Source organism: Botryllus schlosseri, chromosome 15, assembly GCF_051294905.1.
Source record: "Botryllus schlosseri isolate E-star chromosome 15, Bs_hap1, whole genome shotgun sequence".
NCBI classification, from domain to species: domain Eukaryota; kingdom Metazoa; phylum Chordata; class Ascidiacea; order Stolidobranchia; family Styelidae; genus Botryllus; species Botryllus schlosseri.
In genome coordinates, this window is record NC_137250.1 from 9,999,876 (window position 1) to 10,015,328 (window position 15,453).

Sequence of the window (15,453 nt, forward strand, 5' to 3'; positions counted from 1 at the left end):
AGAGTGGATATTTTACGTCTAGCCAGTAAAATGCCAGATAATTATTGCATTTCTATTAGAATGTTAGTTATAAAGATAGTTCAGCTTTAATAAGCTAGCTTCTCTCATTGGAAATCAAATCATCCGAATCATTATTACATCACCGACCACGGTGTTGGACCTTGGGCCTTTGGGGTATCCCGTATCTGTATACCCTTGTAGGCCTATCATGTGAGAATGGCAGGGCAATTGAAAATTTTGCATTGACACTCAGTTGTTGACACTGATCGAAAAATCGGAGAAATGATCAATTACACAACATATAGGCGGCATAGGTCTACTATATTAATCCCATGGTAATCATTAGCCTGTACAAATTAACAGGAGCTGAATTTAGCTCCGATCCAACACAAAACAAACATCGTAAGCACCAGCAATTGTACCATCGACTTGAACTGCTTGGATATTCAAGTATCTTGCCAAATTGACTAGTAGGCTACCGTTAATCGTAAGGATGTATGAGCTGGTTGCAACACATTACATAAGGCAATCCTCGCAATCAATCAAGGAAATTCTCCAAGGACTATATTACAAGATTAGTCAGTCCAGAATATTGAATTTATGATAATATTCACATCTCACATCAATACTATACTCCATTTACATTATGGTATTGATATGAATATCGAAGTGATTATAAATTGTAATTTGTGGTCTAATACTAAACTAGTTGATTGTTTATTTGTTGCACATATTTGATCCTACCACTAGGCAATCTTTTGTCATGTGTGCACCAACTTGACTTTATTCCTATTGTAGAACCCTGCAACAACATGAAAATTTATGTGGGATTCATTTGTGACAATATTTTTGATTTTAACAGATCACTGTAAAATTATTATTTCAAGATGGTATTTTTCCTGTTTTCAATTGACTAGAATTCTAGTTACTGCCTGCGCCCTGATGCAATGTGGAGCACGTTAATTGTGGGCGTGTCCTTGCTCACTCTGACGTTCTCTGAAGAAGACGTTCCTCCGTTCAGAGTTTTATTGAATTTTGGACCGATATCGCTGGCATTTTTCGAAGATGTGGGCAACCAAGAGGTGATATTCGTGCAAGTGCCATCTGAGTACATGTCAGAATTTGTGTTCGAATGGACTTTCGTTATTACCGGCGATGGGAAGTTGTCAGATTGCCCAAAGACTGATGTTGTGGTACTTGTGAGGCAGTTTGGATTGCCGATTCCAAACCCACAAAATGCCTCGCATCCTGAAAGCACAATTATAAATTATAATGACACTATCCAGAAGAGTTTCCCAATCACCGAGACATACCCTGATGAAAATCAGTTTTCCATGAGTTTCCTGAACGCTGGAGATATCACTGGTGAATATTACGTGTCGCTCTTTCTGCCACCTTTATCAAATTCTGATATTGAGATTCCAAGTGGTTGTAAATACCTTGCTCAGTTGACAGTAATTGGGCGCTCTACGGTTCATTACAACCAAGCGACAGTTGAGAGCCAATACGAAATTCAGACGTTAAACTCAAACCTTTACAACACAAACTATTCATTAGAACGTGCAAGGTCCAGTATTTTGAGCACAGATTTTTCCACTATGAAAGAGGGATACAACGTGACATATAATTCAAGTGTTACATATTCTTGGATTCTGGAGCCGTACTCTGATGTTGGTGGAACATTGCGAGTAACTGTCGGGTTTGGAACTGGACATTTGGCAGTTAATGGAAGTATTTTGAGAGCATGCATATCAAGGAATTCTTATGGAGCTGTCGGCAATGAATGGAATAATTGCATTCACGGTTATCAGATGATCGTGGTCGGTAAAACGGCAGCGTCTCAAACTCGGTATTGGCCATTTCCAAAAACTGGCATATGGGTCCTCGCTGTCGGTGTGGAATGCCCGTCAGATTCGTGCATCGATTTAGTTACGATTGACTTGAACGTGGATGTCATCAACTGCATTGAATCTTGTCATTCAGATAATGATCAAGGCGATTGCAAGTTGTATAGAACGGATGTTCTGTTTTTTTCGGCTTGTGATTGCAAAGGAGGTTGGCAGGGAATTGCTTGTACGGATGGTACTAATGCCGTGCCACGTAGCAGACAACTTCTGATGACTCTGCTTCTTACCTTGAGCAACTTTGTGTTTTTCCCGTGCGGTGTAATTGCTGTTATCAAGAGATATTATTCCGAATCGGTCGTGTACTTTTTTGTTATGTTTTTTTCGACATTTTATCATGCTTGCGACAACGATTTTGCAATTGCATTTTGTCTCATACCGTCGTACAATACCCTTCAATTTTCTGACTTTTATGGATCTATCACGGCGATGTGGGTTACGTTGATAGCGGTGGCAAAGCTATCCTTTCGGCTCGAATCGTTTTTTCACGTAATCGGGATCATGGCCATCGGTGTAGCTGTCACTTATAATAGATTTAGTGCCTTGACCACTCTGATTCCTGTCTTATTTGCATTGTTTATACTTGCACTGAAGTGGGGAAAGCAGTGCAGAGCGACTCAACATTGCTACCCTGAAAAATGGGATTGGTTGTTCTCAATCGTACCCGGTTCAATATGTGCAATCGTGGGGTTTGTACTATTTGCATTTGTCGAGACTCCGTCAAATTATTTTTACGTGCACAGTATGTGGCATGTGTTAATGGGGTCTGCCGTTCTTTTCCTTATCCCCAAGGAGAAGAAGCACTCGTGGTTGGAAACCGATCGGAATTTCTCATTTTGTGAATCCAATGTCGCTGGCACTCTTTACAGCAATGTAGACATCGGTGACAGCAGTCCGCCAACTGTATTTCGTATGGAAATGTCCGATTCTTCTTCAACCTCGTCATAGTGGAGAATATGTTAATTACTGTGTTTATCTTTACATTTCAAGACGGTATTGTAATTCTCCAATATTGATACGTTAATCTTTCCTTTTTTTGTTGTGAGCTCTTGTGAATTTTGATTTTGAAATCAAAAGCTGTCTCGAAATTTTGAAGGAATTGTTGTTGATGACAATCAAGACAGACTTGTTCTGTTCGCACTAACTAAAGTGGTCGTGTGGTCAGCTCTACCAATGGGTCGGAATATGAGCAACCCAGTTACGCTATCAATTATTCATTATTCATGCGCACTTGTTCAGAGTACTTAAATTGTTTGTTTGTTTTCTCTCTTCAATGTACAGAATCTTTTACTTCTCTATTCCTTGATATTTCAAGATTATAGTCTGTAATAACTTTCTCAAAAAGTATTTATAATTTCGAGTCCAAGTTCATTCCAAATCATTTTTGATGCCCGCGAATTAAAATTTGCGTAAGGCAAAATCTTTATTCTGTAGTACAATATGTGGTATATAAGTATTACATAACCTGCTGTATGCATCGAAAGTATTTTGAGTTTTGGAAATTCTTCTATCAATACACTTGAAATTTTTATGCTTGCTAATCATTGCCTGTGTATTATTACCATAACCAATTGTAATACTATGAATTATTTTTCTGACTAGTGACTTATACATAATAATAGGTACGTTACATTCTCTCAATGGCGTTCTCCTTCGGAGGTGCATCAACGGGGGGCTCCACTGGATTATCATTTGGGTATGTATATCGAATGTCAGTGAATCTTTGTGTATCTTGTGTTAGTTGATTGCGCAAGTAGATGAGGACGGAAAAAAGTTCTTGATATCAGTATCAATAATTTATTGCTGGCAAATTTACAATATGTCATATAATAAAAGCTTAAGTTGTCTGAAATACTGGCCAATACAACTTGTTTGTAATTTAGGATCGATGATGACATATGGCCCCGATAAATCTGAGCAGGCAATTCTCAATTTGCATGCTCCATCCATGATGGTCATCCGAGCCAATCCATTTGCAATAATCATGACAAGATGTCTCGACATGTTCGGTTGCTTGAACCTGATTACCAATGCGCTTTAGTCAATCAAGGCAGATACACGGACAGATGCTTTTGACCCAAAAAAGATTATGATACTAAACATACGAAGCATTTTCTGCACAGCATCAAGACCTTGTTATGATGTTAAAAAACATGATATCACTGTAACACTATGCCAATCGCCAAACAAATGCCAAGTCTCGTTTAATGAACGGAAACCGTGACATTCCAAGAAAGCATCAGCCAGACTGCAAAGCCATTTAGCACCTAGTTGAGATTAAACAGCATGTTATCAATGACTGAATGTAGTTATTTACTGTTGTGTAAAATTGTGTAAAAAAACCTGGCATGTCTCGCATTGTTGTGGCTCTTACAGAAATGAAATAAAAATATGTAACTTGTGTGACTCCTTCAGCCAAGACGGTCCCCCCCCCCCCCCACCCCGAGCCCTGACTCTCAAACAATGCAAATATTGGTCATGACAAGAGCCTGACCAAAATCAGAATATATTGAGTCGATGTAACCGATATCAAAATGTGGCATAAACTTGACTAGATCTCTGATTGGGGAAAATAATTCTAAATAGACGATATAGGTTAAGGTCTAGGTATGACCACTTTGAAATTGACTGCAGGGACAGTTGAACTGACGGACTGTGCTTACGTTTCATATGCACACCATTTTTTGATGACATATCGTTAGTAAAATATTATAAAGAATCCTCCTAGTTACGTAAGCTCGTTTCTTTAGAAGTACAAGCTCCGCCAATACGGCCAAGGTGCAACCGTTTAGTTTTGGCGGCGCTACGACAACCACTGCGGCATCTGGATTCAACTTTGGCTCCACCGCGACTGCCAAAACGACCGCCAGCCTGTTTGGCACCACCGCAACCACTTCTGCGTCGTCTGGATTTGCCGGATTCGGTGGCGCAGGTACTTCTACCCTTGTTGCATCTGTGATTTGAAATATGGCACGGTTCTTTGCTCTGACAGCCAAAACCACAGCCAGTTTGTTCGGATCGACGGCCGCCACATCTGCGGCAACTGGATTTTCTGGATTCGGAAATACAGGTTTGTTCTATCTGTACATTAGCACTGGTAGTAAGTGGACGTTAAATAGAGTGTGAAAGCTACCAAGGTCTTACGTTCAAATTACTCAAATTTTATCTATTTTCATTACTCACTCAACTTTGTAGACTACTTCTACTTCAACAGTCTTTCGAAGATGTACTACGGTACTTGTTTAGATTATTATTCAAGTAGTAAGTAGCATTTGGAAGATTTACATAACTTTCATGAAAGGAATGGACATGGTAACACAATAAGTGTTTTCAATTTATACTGTTAGATTACTCGAATACCAATAATGACGATTACTGACCACCTTGGTGCATACCAAGAGCATACTTTGATGGTAAATAGATGAAATTGTCAGTCTAAAGTTTGATGGGATCATGTAAACTACGCCTGTTTTTTCATTGTGTTAAGCGCTTAGTTCATTTTTAGACACAACTTCCACCGAAGCACAGTTATCAGGCACTGGCACTTATCAAAAATGATGAAATCACTGCTTTTCCCATCAGCCAGAGGTTTGAGTATCAACTAACAATCGCATGTCAAAATTTTTATCTACAGTTGAATTATTGCTTGAACCGATAGCAGACAATATAGTTGATCTTGGTTGCTTTCACACCTTATTTAACGTCCACTTGCAAAGTAATAATTATATATAGTTCTATATTATATGTAGCCTACTTTGTATCTAACGAGATCGGTTCGGGTATTGACAGCGAAAAGTTCAGGCGGGCTATTTGGATCGGCCACGACTACCTCTGCGGCGTCTGGATTTTCCGGGTTCGGAAGCGCAGGTACGCCATCTCTTGTGTGCAATCGAACTGTTTGCGGCAATGCTGCGTATTTTCAGGAGGCGGATTCAAACTCGGCGGTACATCCACAGCGGCAAGTAAACCGTCAGGTAACTTCAGGGTATAATGAGTCTATCAAACAGGGAGGTTCCCATTACCACAGACTCCAGACATAATCGATGTACATTCTCAAACTTTGAACACCCCCGACTGCAACATTCCTGTAAATGTACTCAGAAAAGTGAATATTTACTAAAGTTTTTAAAATTCCTATTATTACCATCACATGTACGATTTGCAGAAGTAAAGAGAAATTAAGTTTGAGTAGGTCCACTTACGTGAGAAAGTTGGTAACTTCTTCAACTACAACGTTACTTTTTAGTGACATTTGAGAACGTTGGCTCGATTTTCAAGTACTAAAGTGTCAGAGTGAGGCCGTTTTAAGAAACTCCGACTCTTAAGTGGAAAAAATTCGGTAACTCTGTAATTGCAATGGTACTTTACAGTGCTACGATAAACACCGTCTCCATCCAGTATGTGTTTCTGTGACTCCGACTCCTCAGCTATCAGGGTCGGTGCTACAGTCCCAAAATTCAAAATTTCAGGCTTTTCATTCGGTCTGACTGGCGGTGGCACAGGAGGACTCACGTCGGCCGGCACGCAGGGACTGTCGCTGACGTCCACAACCACTAGCGCCCAATTTCAGGGCCTCGGCGGTAGCTCGGTGACCACGAATGCCGGGAATCAAAACATCGATGGCAACAAGACGAACGGCGCTAACCAAGCTATAAAGGAAGAGAACGTGCCGCAGGAACTGAGCAATGATATACAAGAATTTGAGTAAGTGACTGACAGTATTAAACTTGAATGTTGCTTTCAGGACCACGGCCATTGTAGTATACAATCAATATTTATTAACTTTGTGTGTGCGCTTTATCAAGACTTATCATCACAATAAGAAGCATATAAACTGAGATTCAAATGAACACTAATTTGGCAAAGTATAATGTAACAATGTAATAATTATAAAAACTTGACTACTGGTACAGTTGACTTGCATTGTCACATCATACATTGCCGAACGAGTTTTCATTTGAATATCTGCGTTTGTGCTTCTCATTGTGTCGTCTACTCTTTATCAGGGGCACCCGAATAGTCTTTTGAGTTGATAAATTATGCTGCAATTAATAATTGTGTAGTACCTGTACTGCGAGTAAAATTTGACAGAAATATCGTTGCAATTCGAAATAACCTATCTCTTGTAGAAAATTCATGAAAGGCCAGAAGGATAGTAGCGGCGTTGTGGGGAAATTCTCGGTGCGATCCCTTACGAAAATTCGGGAAGAAATCGCGACTTTTTCTTATTCGTTGGGTTCCGTTTCATCAGCTCTTCATAGGTAAGCAGCTTTGCCGGTCATGATATTTAGTTATTCGTCGCTAGTGTTTTATGTTGTGTGAAATCTATATTGGAAGCCTGTAGTGGTAACCTATGCGAACGATGATGGATGAGCGGGGGCGGATAGTCAAAGTAGTCACCGTTGTTACTCACGTAGAAGTATCAATACATTTCCACTCAAGTACAAGTAAAGATATCAATGTCCAAGTATGTAAAATGTCTAGCCCTAGTTCTAGACCTAGTTTTGGCCTGAAAACTGAAGACTGTCATGTAGAAGAGGAAGTATTCTAAAATCACGAGTAGGTATCATGCGAGTAGGCAAAATCTACTTGAGTATTCTAAAAAAGTAGAAGTAGTTGGCCTATGCCTGCCTCTGCGAATGAGTGGAAGCTGTTGATTAACTCCTGTCGGCGATCGATAGTGCACCCATGGGATAGCTACCTGGTAAGGTCGATAACATTGATCCAATGGCCTAATACAGAGGGGCCCAATTTCCGTTATGAAAATGTTGCACTGCCGGCCTCTGAATGCGACAAGCTGAGTAAGGTCAACACCTTCGCCTAGACCCAGACCCAGTGATTAACTAACAAATAAGGTTCGCGAACCCCAGGTTGGATACCACTACTGTAGCCTATACCAAAAAATGTCTGATAACAACGTCACCTATGAGTTGAAATACACTGACCTAGTAGGCCACTTCTTCAGCAGCCTAAGGGTGATGTATTTTGGTCAGCAACGCTATCGAGATTTCCTGTGTCAAACAATTTTGAGACCTTGTCAAATGAAGTTGTGTATGGAAAGAGATCTTTTTGTCCTTGCCGGCAAATCGGGCAAACGACCAATTCGTCAATCTGATATGGCTAGGCTCGTCTAAATATCTGATCCAGGTTAGACATATCACTGAAAAATTAGTTGCTAATACTACACACTCTTCGCCGCCCTTTGCGAACGAACAATCACGATACAATTCAATTCAGGAATACCGCCGCAGTCCAGAAGTTGAAAAACGATTTTACACAGGAATTGAAAAATCTGGAAATGGCGCGCCACACGAAAGACCTGCCCCCGTCCATGCAGCACGACAATATCGCTCCGATAAGGTGAGGGTTGTCTGGCGTGTGTGACGTGCGAAATGGTCACATGATCTTTTTGCTTTGCAGATTTTTCATCGACATGGTCGTCGAATTTGAAGGGAGCATGCAGATATATCGGAAACAGATCGAGGAATTGGAGAATCATTTGAATCTAACCGAACAAACTTCGAGTCTCACTGCTCAAGGTAGTTTATAAATATGTTATCGCAAAATGCAGCCTTTGCAAAATCAACTGATTTTGCAGAATAATGTATTGAAGTTTACAGTAATAATGCTTATCTTTAATCCGTACGTCACAGACTTCAACTACTCGTTAATAATTCATAAGCTCATCAATACGGACACATGATGTATATTCGAATGGTACATGTATTTTCCATTATATCATTGTCCATAACAATTATTGAGACATGCATAACATGTGAACCGGTGACTACATCAAGCTTTGCGGACATTTTAAAAGTATTCAATCCTAGTTTTCAAATGTATACCGCAATAGAAGTATAGATGATTTATAATGCTGTAGCGGCTTTCAGAATTGAAAGAAATGAGATTATTATTTGTATTGGATCTGCCTTGATGAGTTTCCATCTGTCTAGATATATATCAAGCGCTCTGTAAAATGCAAGACTCTTTCATATCTCTCGCTGCCAACCTACATTCCACTCACGATCAAGTCAAGGTAAATTTGCTTGCCAACGTTTGTCGCTTTATAACGCCGTTATGTATGTACTTTCCGTTTCCCAGCAACTCAAAGAAAATTACCTCGTGTACCGGAGGATAGTTCATAACGATCCCGCAGACATATTTGCCGAGAACAGAAAGAAATCGCCCAAAGGTTAATTTCCGAATCTGTACGTAGATGGTTAGAATCATGATCCCATTACCGGTTACCGGAAGAGCTGGGATAAAAAAATTTTACCACTCCATTCGACTCCTGTGAATTTCAACTCTCAAGCAGTGGTGGTCACTTATTAGGTATTCCTACTTTTTCGAAGTAGCCGACTTGAATGTGTTCTGTCTAGCACTAGTTTAGTGGTGAACTGTGAAGAGTATTTCCACCTCTAGTTCAACAGGGCGCACTACAGTTTAGGTTAGGATTTGTCAAGTAGAAGATAGTCTTAGGATAGATTTACTTCACTGCAGGAGTGAAATCACGGTAACTGGGCGATAAAACCATGACCTCAGGGAAGCATAGTATTATTTCTTGAATAGACACCAAGCGAGGTGTCATCATTCTGTGTCATCTTGCCATTTCAACCGCATTCACCAGAGAATGAATGACAAAAGTCAGTCCCTGGAACTGATCTGAGCTATTAACTACTTCATACTTTTCATATCCCTATATTTTTTAGTTGTAACTCGATTATATTTCCTTTTAATGTCTTAGAATACCTCTTTTGAATCGAGTATCATCAGTGAGTAGTTTGACAAGTTCTTTTAAGTGAACTAAAATGTATAAACTGACTCCAGATTATTAAAGTTTAGCCTTTGTACACGAAAATTGCGGCAAATTGAAACTGTAAATTCTTTGAATATTCAATTAAATACAGGAACTTTGTTTTTCGTAGTCGGATACATTGCAAAGTCCACAATATTTTGCCACAGCTCAGAGCTCAGAAGTGGTTTGAGTTTTACTCGATGAATTTCAGAAACGGTGGCGAAATCATCCGGTATATCTCCTGTGGCTCAACTAAATAATTTTCTTGCCCTGGCGGCAACTGTCGTGACGATACCGGCCCAGCAGCAAGGACCCCCACAGCAAGGTTTTTTATCGACGCAAACGGCAGGTGGGCTGATGTTACCATCCTGTTGATTGTGCCGAAATGTGCTATATTTACCCATTCTCACGAGGCAGAGTGAACACTTGATATTTTGAATTTTCATTCTGGCATTCTGGCTGTTAATAATTATTACATCTAATGACCACTCAAGTCAACATTTTCATGTGACTTGAAATAAAATCAAGTAACCGCTATACCTTTACTGTAATATGCTGGTGTAGCCTGTGAGAGCAACCAGTCAAAGATTGGGCAGCCAGATTTTACTGAGTGTCTGATGTTATGTCACAAATACATTGATTACATACGTTGATGAGAGCCCGTGTTCTGGTAGGCTTGTAGCAATATATTCATAGCAAAGCGTATCTGTTCTATAGACTGTGAACGCCTTGAGGAACGAATATAGCTCATATGTATTGTTTATATTACTCGTCAGAAATGGGTGTAGGCTTGGATTGTATCATTTGCGTCATATAAATTTGTTTCAGTTTTCTGACATTTCGATACAGTTACTTGCATAGTTTAGCAGTCCTACGTATCTGTGAGCGAAACGCAACTATGTGTGTGTAATTAACTCAATATTCGTTACCCGATTTCGAATAAATAGCAACTCTATCTGTAGTTCTATCATCTTGCAAAATGCAATGACTTGAATCATTCCTCGTATTTTAAGATTTTGACTTGACGGGAGTCAAATATGCGGTGACTCCAAAGGCAGTGAGCTCTTCTCAACGCCTCGGAAAGTATGCCCTGGGAACAAGTCACTAGGTTAGGCACATCACGAAAGTATATGCTGATGTCACCAAGTTATATCCACTCTGGCCATGACATTGTGTGGCTCTTTACAACATTTACCCATCTGAGTCGTGCTATGAGGCATCCTTAACCTTACTCTACCATTATTTATATTCAAGGGTCGTCCAATCTCTTTGGTGCGCCAAAACCAACCGCGACGGCTAGTCTTTTCGGTAGTAACACTGCGACCACATCATCGGGCTTCGGTGGTTTCAATTCCTTTGGCGCAAGCACGACAAAGCCGCTCAGCGCTGGCGCCGGTAATATTGCTACGTTTCTATCATTTACAATGCTGGTCAATAACGAAGCAGCCTACTTCTACTTTTCCGCTTCTCCATCGGTTACTCAATTTCAATAATCGTCAAACTAATATTTTCAACTGGCATCCACCTCAACCTAGTGCCCTGTGTTTCAGTTCTTTTTCGGTGTTAATCTCTAATCTGCGGCTCTAAACTGGCCACATGCAATTAGATGCAACAGTAGACCAAATCTTATTATACTTCAGAGTACTATACTATTCAGATCTCCATTTTTACACATTGAAATTAGTTTTGTGACGAGTTGGCATCAATTCAATGAGTGCGGTTGGATTGTCATATGACCGTGTGAAGTAACCCTTGTATATTTTCGTAGGTTGTACCTATTTCTAGTGTCATAAAAGTAACTACCCCAATTGATTTACTGCCAAAGTATGCAGTCCCTCAACCCAACCTACTTTTTTTAAACTACTTGCTCGAGCATTATTCAGATCTCCACTTTCCAGTTTTATATCTGAAAAATTGCTACTTGCACGATTTAGCATCAACGAATAATAACACAAACTATATTGACAGGATTCGGAGCTACTAATAACACTTCCACTGGGCTGTTTGGAGCTAGCTCATTTAATTCGAGTGCCGGACTGACTTTTGGCGGTGCCGCTGCGGGCGGTAGCACGTTCGAGTTGAAGCGCCCCCCGGTGGGTAATAAACGCGGCAAGAAATGACTAGGCCGCACCGCTTCGACCTGACGTCTGCACGCCCATGTCGGTTGGAGCGGTGGTGAAAGAAGAAAAAGAGTTGTCTTGTATCGTCCGCGATCGATACGTCTACTACAGTCATACATACCGCAGTGCGTTTTAACTTTGTAGACATTCGTCGAGCCTCGCTCGAAGGAGTGGTTTTATGCTCGCGCATCTGCCAAAATACTGCTCGGGACTCTTTGCAAAATTGTTGTATTCGAATTTTGTACAATATATTCGTGAACAGTGATCACGCAACATGGCGGTTTGAAGATTTTTGATTTGTGGATTATGCTAGGAAGGAAAAGTGGCGGCGGTGTGCTGCCTTCGCTGGTCGCCCAATCAACAGTGGTGTTGGTTTTCACTTGCTGTGATACATGTGTCAGCAGGCGGACGAGTAGACAGCTTGCCACTCCATCAGAATATTTTAGTGGTGATTAGTAATGCGATTTTTTTACCTAAAAAATGGAAGATTTTGACCTAAAAATCGAAATATTTACATTTTTACCATAAAATACTTGAATTTGAAAAATTTTCACCTCATGTATGTAAATTTGGTTGTTTTCCCACATAATGTTAGAATTCTACTACTTATCTTCATACTGGGTTGGCGCTGTCTGTCGTTACGATGTAGTTCGGCCTGAAAAAACTTTTCTGACTTATTACATGAAAAAACTTGATTTTAACGACATCCGGACCTATGAAGAATTCCAGTAGTTACATCACGAATTATGGTAGAAATAATTAAAATTTGTAGTAGAACACCGAGAGATACTTACCTATATAAATAAGAAAGTGTGTCCTTACTAAGTAGCTTGCCAAGAATGAGGAAAGAACGCTCAACAGCAGAACGAGATAGTGAAATGGTGATGAGTCTGACTTCTCGATCGTTAGGTCGTGGGTTTGATCCCTGTTCAGGTCATACCAAAGACTCGAAAATTGGTATCCGCAGCTATCCTGCTAGGCGCTCAGCAACCACGGATAGCAGGCAGAAAAACAACAGGGTGCAGACTAGGTGACCGTACAGTCGTATCACATCTCCGTCGTCAAAGAATCTCAACGGTGCAGGCAAAAGAGTGTATCATATATCTCTCTCTCAGCTGCAGTTTTTGGCTGGCAACACTGAACTTGCGTACACTGCTGGCGACACACCGTGTTGCTTCATTCTGACAATGTTGTCTACTCCACAAATCTTCATCATGCACTTCTTGATACAAGAACCAATGCCCACGCAGTCTTACTTCAGTAAGGATATTGCGGAACGTTGAGCATAACACCATGTCAACCCATTTGCTTCATTTGACCATTTATGATTCACAATGGTCTACAACGGTAGGCCTATAAGGCTCCAAGCTGTAAATGTCAAATGACAAGTTCACCGACAGTGCAAACATCTACGATACAAACGAAAAGCAGGTTGAAAAATAACTTTTACGTAAACAATTTTGACTTAACGCTTCAATTTTGACAACATTTTGGCTTATTTTGACACGTAACAAAAATCGCCCTGGCTTATTTTGACACGTAACAAAAATCGCCCTAGTGATTAGCAAGTGACAAAACGACTGGCAGTAGAAAATGACGGCTGAAAAACACTTTCGAAAAATAGATTTGGTTGATGGTTAGTAGCCTATACTTTTGGCAGTTCGATTGTGGATATTCTTGAATTGGCAAAAATAACTGACTACCGTACCAAAATAGGTAAAACATTCGAAAACATATTCAGCAGTTACCCATCGTGGTATTATGACGGTTTCAAAGAAAATTTACGTTAAAAGAACTTAAAACTGTTCAAGTTGAATTGGTCTAAAACGCGACCATTCAAGTAGTGTAAGTAGGCAAAATGTACTTGGGTACGCCGAATTAGAATTACTTAGTTACTGACCACCTCTTATTCCCAAGTTCTATGTTGCTGCTAGCTCACAAGACTAACAAATAACCGTTCACATACTTTATCAAGATTCAAGTATATTTTGTACAAATAGAACCATAAGAACAGGAAAATGTTACGCGAATTCAATTCTAGCATTAATTACAGATTCAAAATTACTCGATTGAGGAAAAGGATAGAAAACTAAGATTGTGCGCCATATATTTCACGGTAGGCTGGCTCCAAATAAAATCCACACACCTCCGTAATCATAATGGAAATTGTGATTGATCGAGTTCCGGAGTAATTAACGCTGGATCATCATTTTTAAAGTGTAACCACGAAAGATTCTTGTATTTTTAATTCTTTTAAATCAACCACGATAAGCCTCGATCCAAAAGAATGTATCGAGCATCACACAGTAGGTATACATTCATGACACAATGATAATAACAAGGTCTTTATACACGACATTAGCAGTGGGTAGAATCCGTCATTTCAGCAAGAGCCGTCTTGTAAGATAGCATTGAACGCAATAACTTCCACTGCACAGTATTAAACGAAAATGAAGTACAGAATGATAAAATTAAATACAGCACTCCTGAAACTGTACAAAGAACCTTCCATTCTTAATAATATATACCGTAGCCTATATGCCAGACTTGGGAGCAAGTATAAATAATATTTAGGTGGAAAAATGAAAAAAAGGGCCATAGATATAGAGATAGAATGTTCATAAAATATGTTGGATAGCCATAAACCATCCCCTGATAACTGTTTCCTGATAAATTAAAAAGTAATGTGAAGATATCACTGCAAAAGAACAGCAATAATTCCCACAACACATGTCTTTAACCATTAAAAGTCGAGATGTGGAGGTGCCTGCACCTCAAAAATCCAGCTAAACTACATAAAATTGAAACGTTAATGAATTCTCGTAAATATCACTAGAAGATGGGACACATTGAATCTCACACAGTCTGCGAATTTGAATAGCCAAGCAAGTCAATACCTTTCCAGTAGGGTAATTGCCCGGTTGATTCTGTTATTTAAAACGGAGCAAACACATTAAAATCACTGCGACCAACCTGGGTTGATCTGGAAGGAAGATAGCACGACACTATGTCTACCGAGTATGATAAAGGTTTTGACAGAGGTCACATAGCAATGAACACAGGGTTGGGCCTAAATATATAAATCGGCAAATGATTTGTAATAACTGTTCCAGACGTTGGACTAAAAACAAGACTACAGCATGAAATCGAATTCCAGGAAAAGCCTGACAAAAATTGACGTGTTTTGTGAAAAACGATAACTTATCAAGACAAACAGCATCACTCGCAAACAATCACAACATGTCTGAGTGCATGTGATTACATTGGACCGGTGTCAGCTACCCATTGGACATAAGGTGAGAAAATGTGAAGGTACAGTAGCGATTCTGTACTGTTCAAAGAATGCTGCAACAGTTACATCTTCCTTCGCTGGATTTTTCTCGGTCTGTTTCGCCTAAAAGAATTAGAAAAGCTCGATTAACAAATAAATGAGCCACAAATACGTAACGTGCCGCAATTCAACAATATTTCAATTTGTTATCCAATCACAAATCGAATACGAAAGACAAGGCAATCAACCATGTACAATGTACATTGTACAGTGGCTGATAGCAGAGTAGGTTATCAATACTTCAAGGACGGAGATCATAAAGTTAGCTAATCCGGAAGAATGCTAATCTTCCGATTACAAACT

The 15,453-nt window shown here is 39.8% G+C and overlaps 3 protein-coding genes and 1 long non-coding RNA gene across 4 annotated transcripts in view; 2 read left to right on the forward strand and 2 right to left on the reverse strand.

Annotated features, from left to right (window-relative positions):
• Window positions 1–810: 810 nt before the first annotated feature.
• LOC145457693 (transmembrane protein 8B-like) lies at window positions 811–3,506 on the forward strand. The gene has a single exon (XM_080335962.1). The coding sequence runs from the start codon at window positions 948–950 to the stop codon at window positions 2,850–2,852; it is 1,905 nt and encodes a 634-aa protein (XP_080192088.1). The 5' UTR covers window positions 811–947; the 3' UTR covers window positions 2,853–3,506.
• Window positions 3,463–12,096, forward strand: LOC145457698 (nucleoporin p58/p45-like). Its single transcript, XM_080335970.1, has 14 exons — window positions 3,463–3,600; window positions 4,655–4,836; window positions 4,897–4,974; window positions 5,694–5,771; window positions 5,828–5,878; window positions 6,374–6,608; window positions 7,034–7,165; window positions 8,142–8,264; window positions 8,325–8,443; window positions 8,858–8,940; window positions 9,006–9,096; window positions 9,911–10,048; window positions 10,954–11,094; window positions 11,668–12,096. The coding sequence occupies exons 1-14, from the start codon at window positions 3,545–3,547 to the stop codon at window positions 11,817–11,819; spliced, it is 1,659 nt and encodes a 552-aa protein (XP_080192096.1). The 5' UTR covers window positions 3,463–3,544; the 3' UTR covers window positions 11,820–12,096.
• LOC145457741 (uncharacterized) lies at window positions 12,031–13,745 on the reverse strand. The gene is made up of 2 exons (XR_013920959.1): window positions 13,233–13,745; window positions 12,031–12,451 (listed from the first exon to the last, which is right to left on the reverse strand). It is a non-coding gene; the product is annotated as an uncharacterized LOC145457741 (long non-coding RNA).
• A 37-nt stretch (window positions 13,746–13,782) lies between these two features.
• Window positions 13,783–15,453, reverse strand: part of LOC145457734 (ubiquitin-like protein 3) — a 245,928-nt gene continuing 244,257 nt past the window's right edge. The window contains exon 6 of the mRNA XM_080336010.1: window positions 13,783–15,213. Within this exon, the coding sequence (XP_080192136.1) occupies window positions 15,155–15,213 (59 nt within the window). The 3' untranslated portion in view covers window positions 13,783–15,154. The remainder of the gene's footprint in view (window positions 15,214–15,453) is intronic.

Excerpts from the sequence above, each read along its gene's own strand:
- LOC145457693 (XM_080335962.1), top strand. The coding sequence starts at position 948 with ATGTGGAGCACGTTAATTGTGGGCGTGTCCTTGCTCACTCTGACGTTC.
- LOC145457698 (XM_080335970.1), top strand. The coding sequence starts at position 3,545 with ATGGCGTTCTCCTTCGGAGGTGCATCAACGGGGGGCTCCACTGGATTA. Across the intron at positions 5,879-6,373 it reads AGCGGCAAGTAAACCGTCAG|GCTTTTCATTCGGTCTGACT; the intron begins GTAACTTCAGGG and ends TCAAAATTTCAG. Across the intron at positions 7,166-8,141 it reads GTTTCATCAGCTCTTCATAG|GAATACCGCCGCAGTCCAGA; the intron begins GTAAGCAGCTTT and ends AATTCAATTCAG.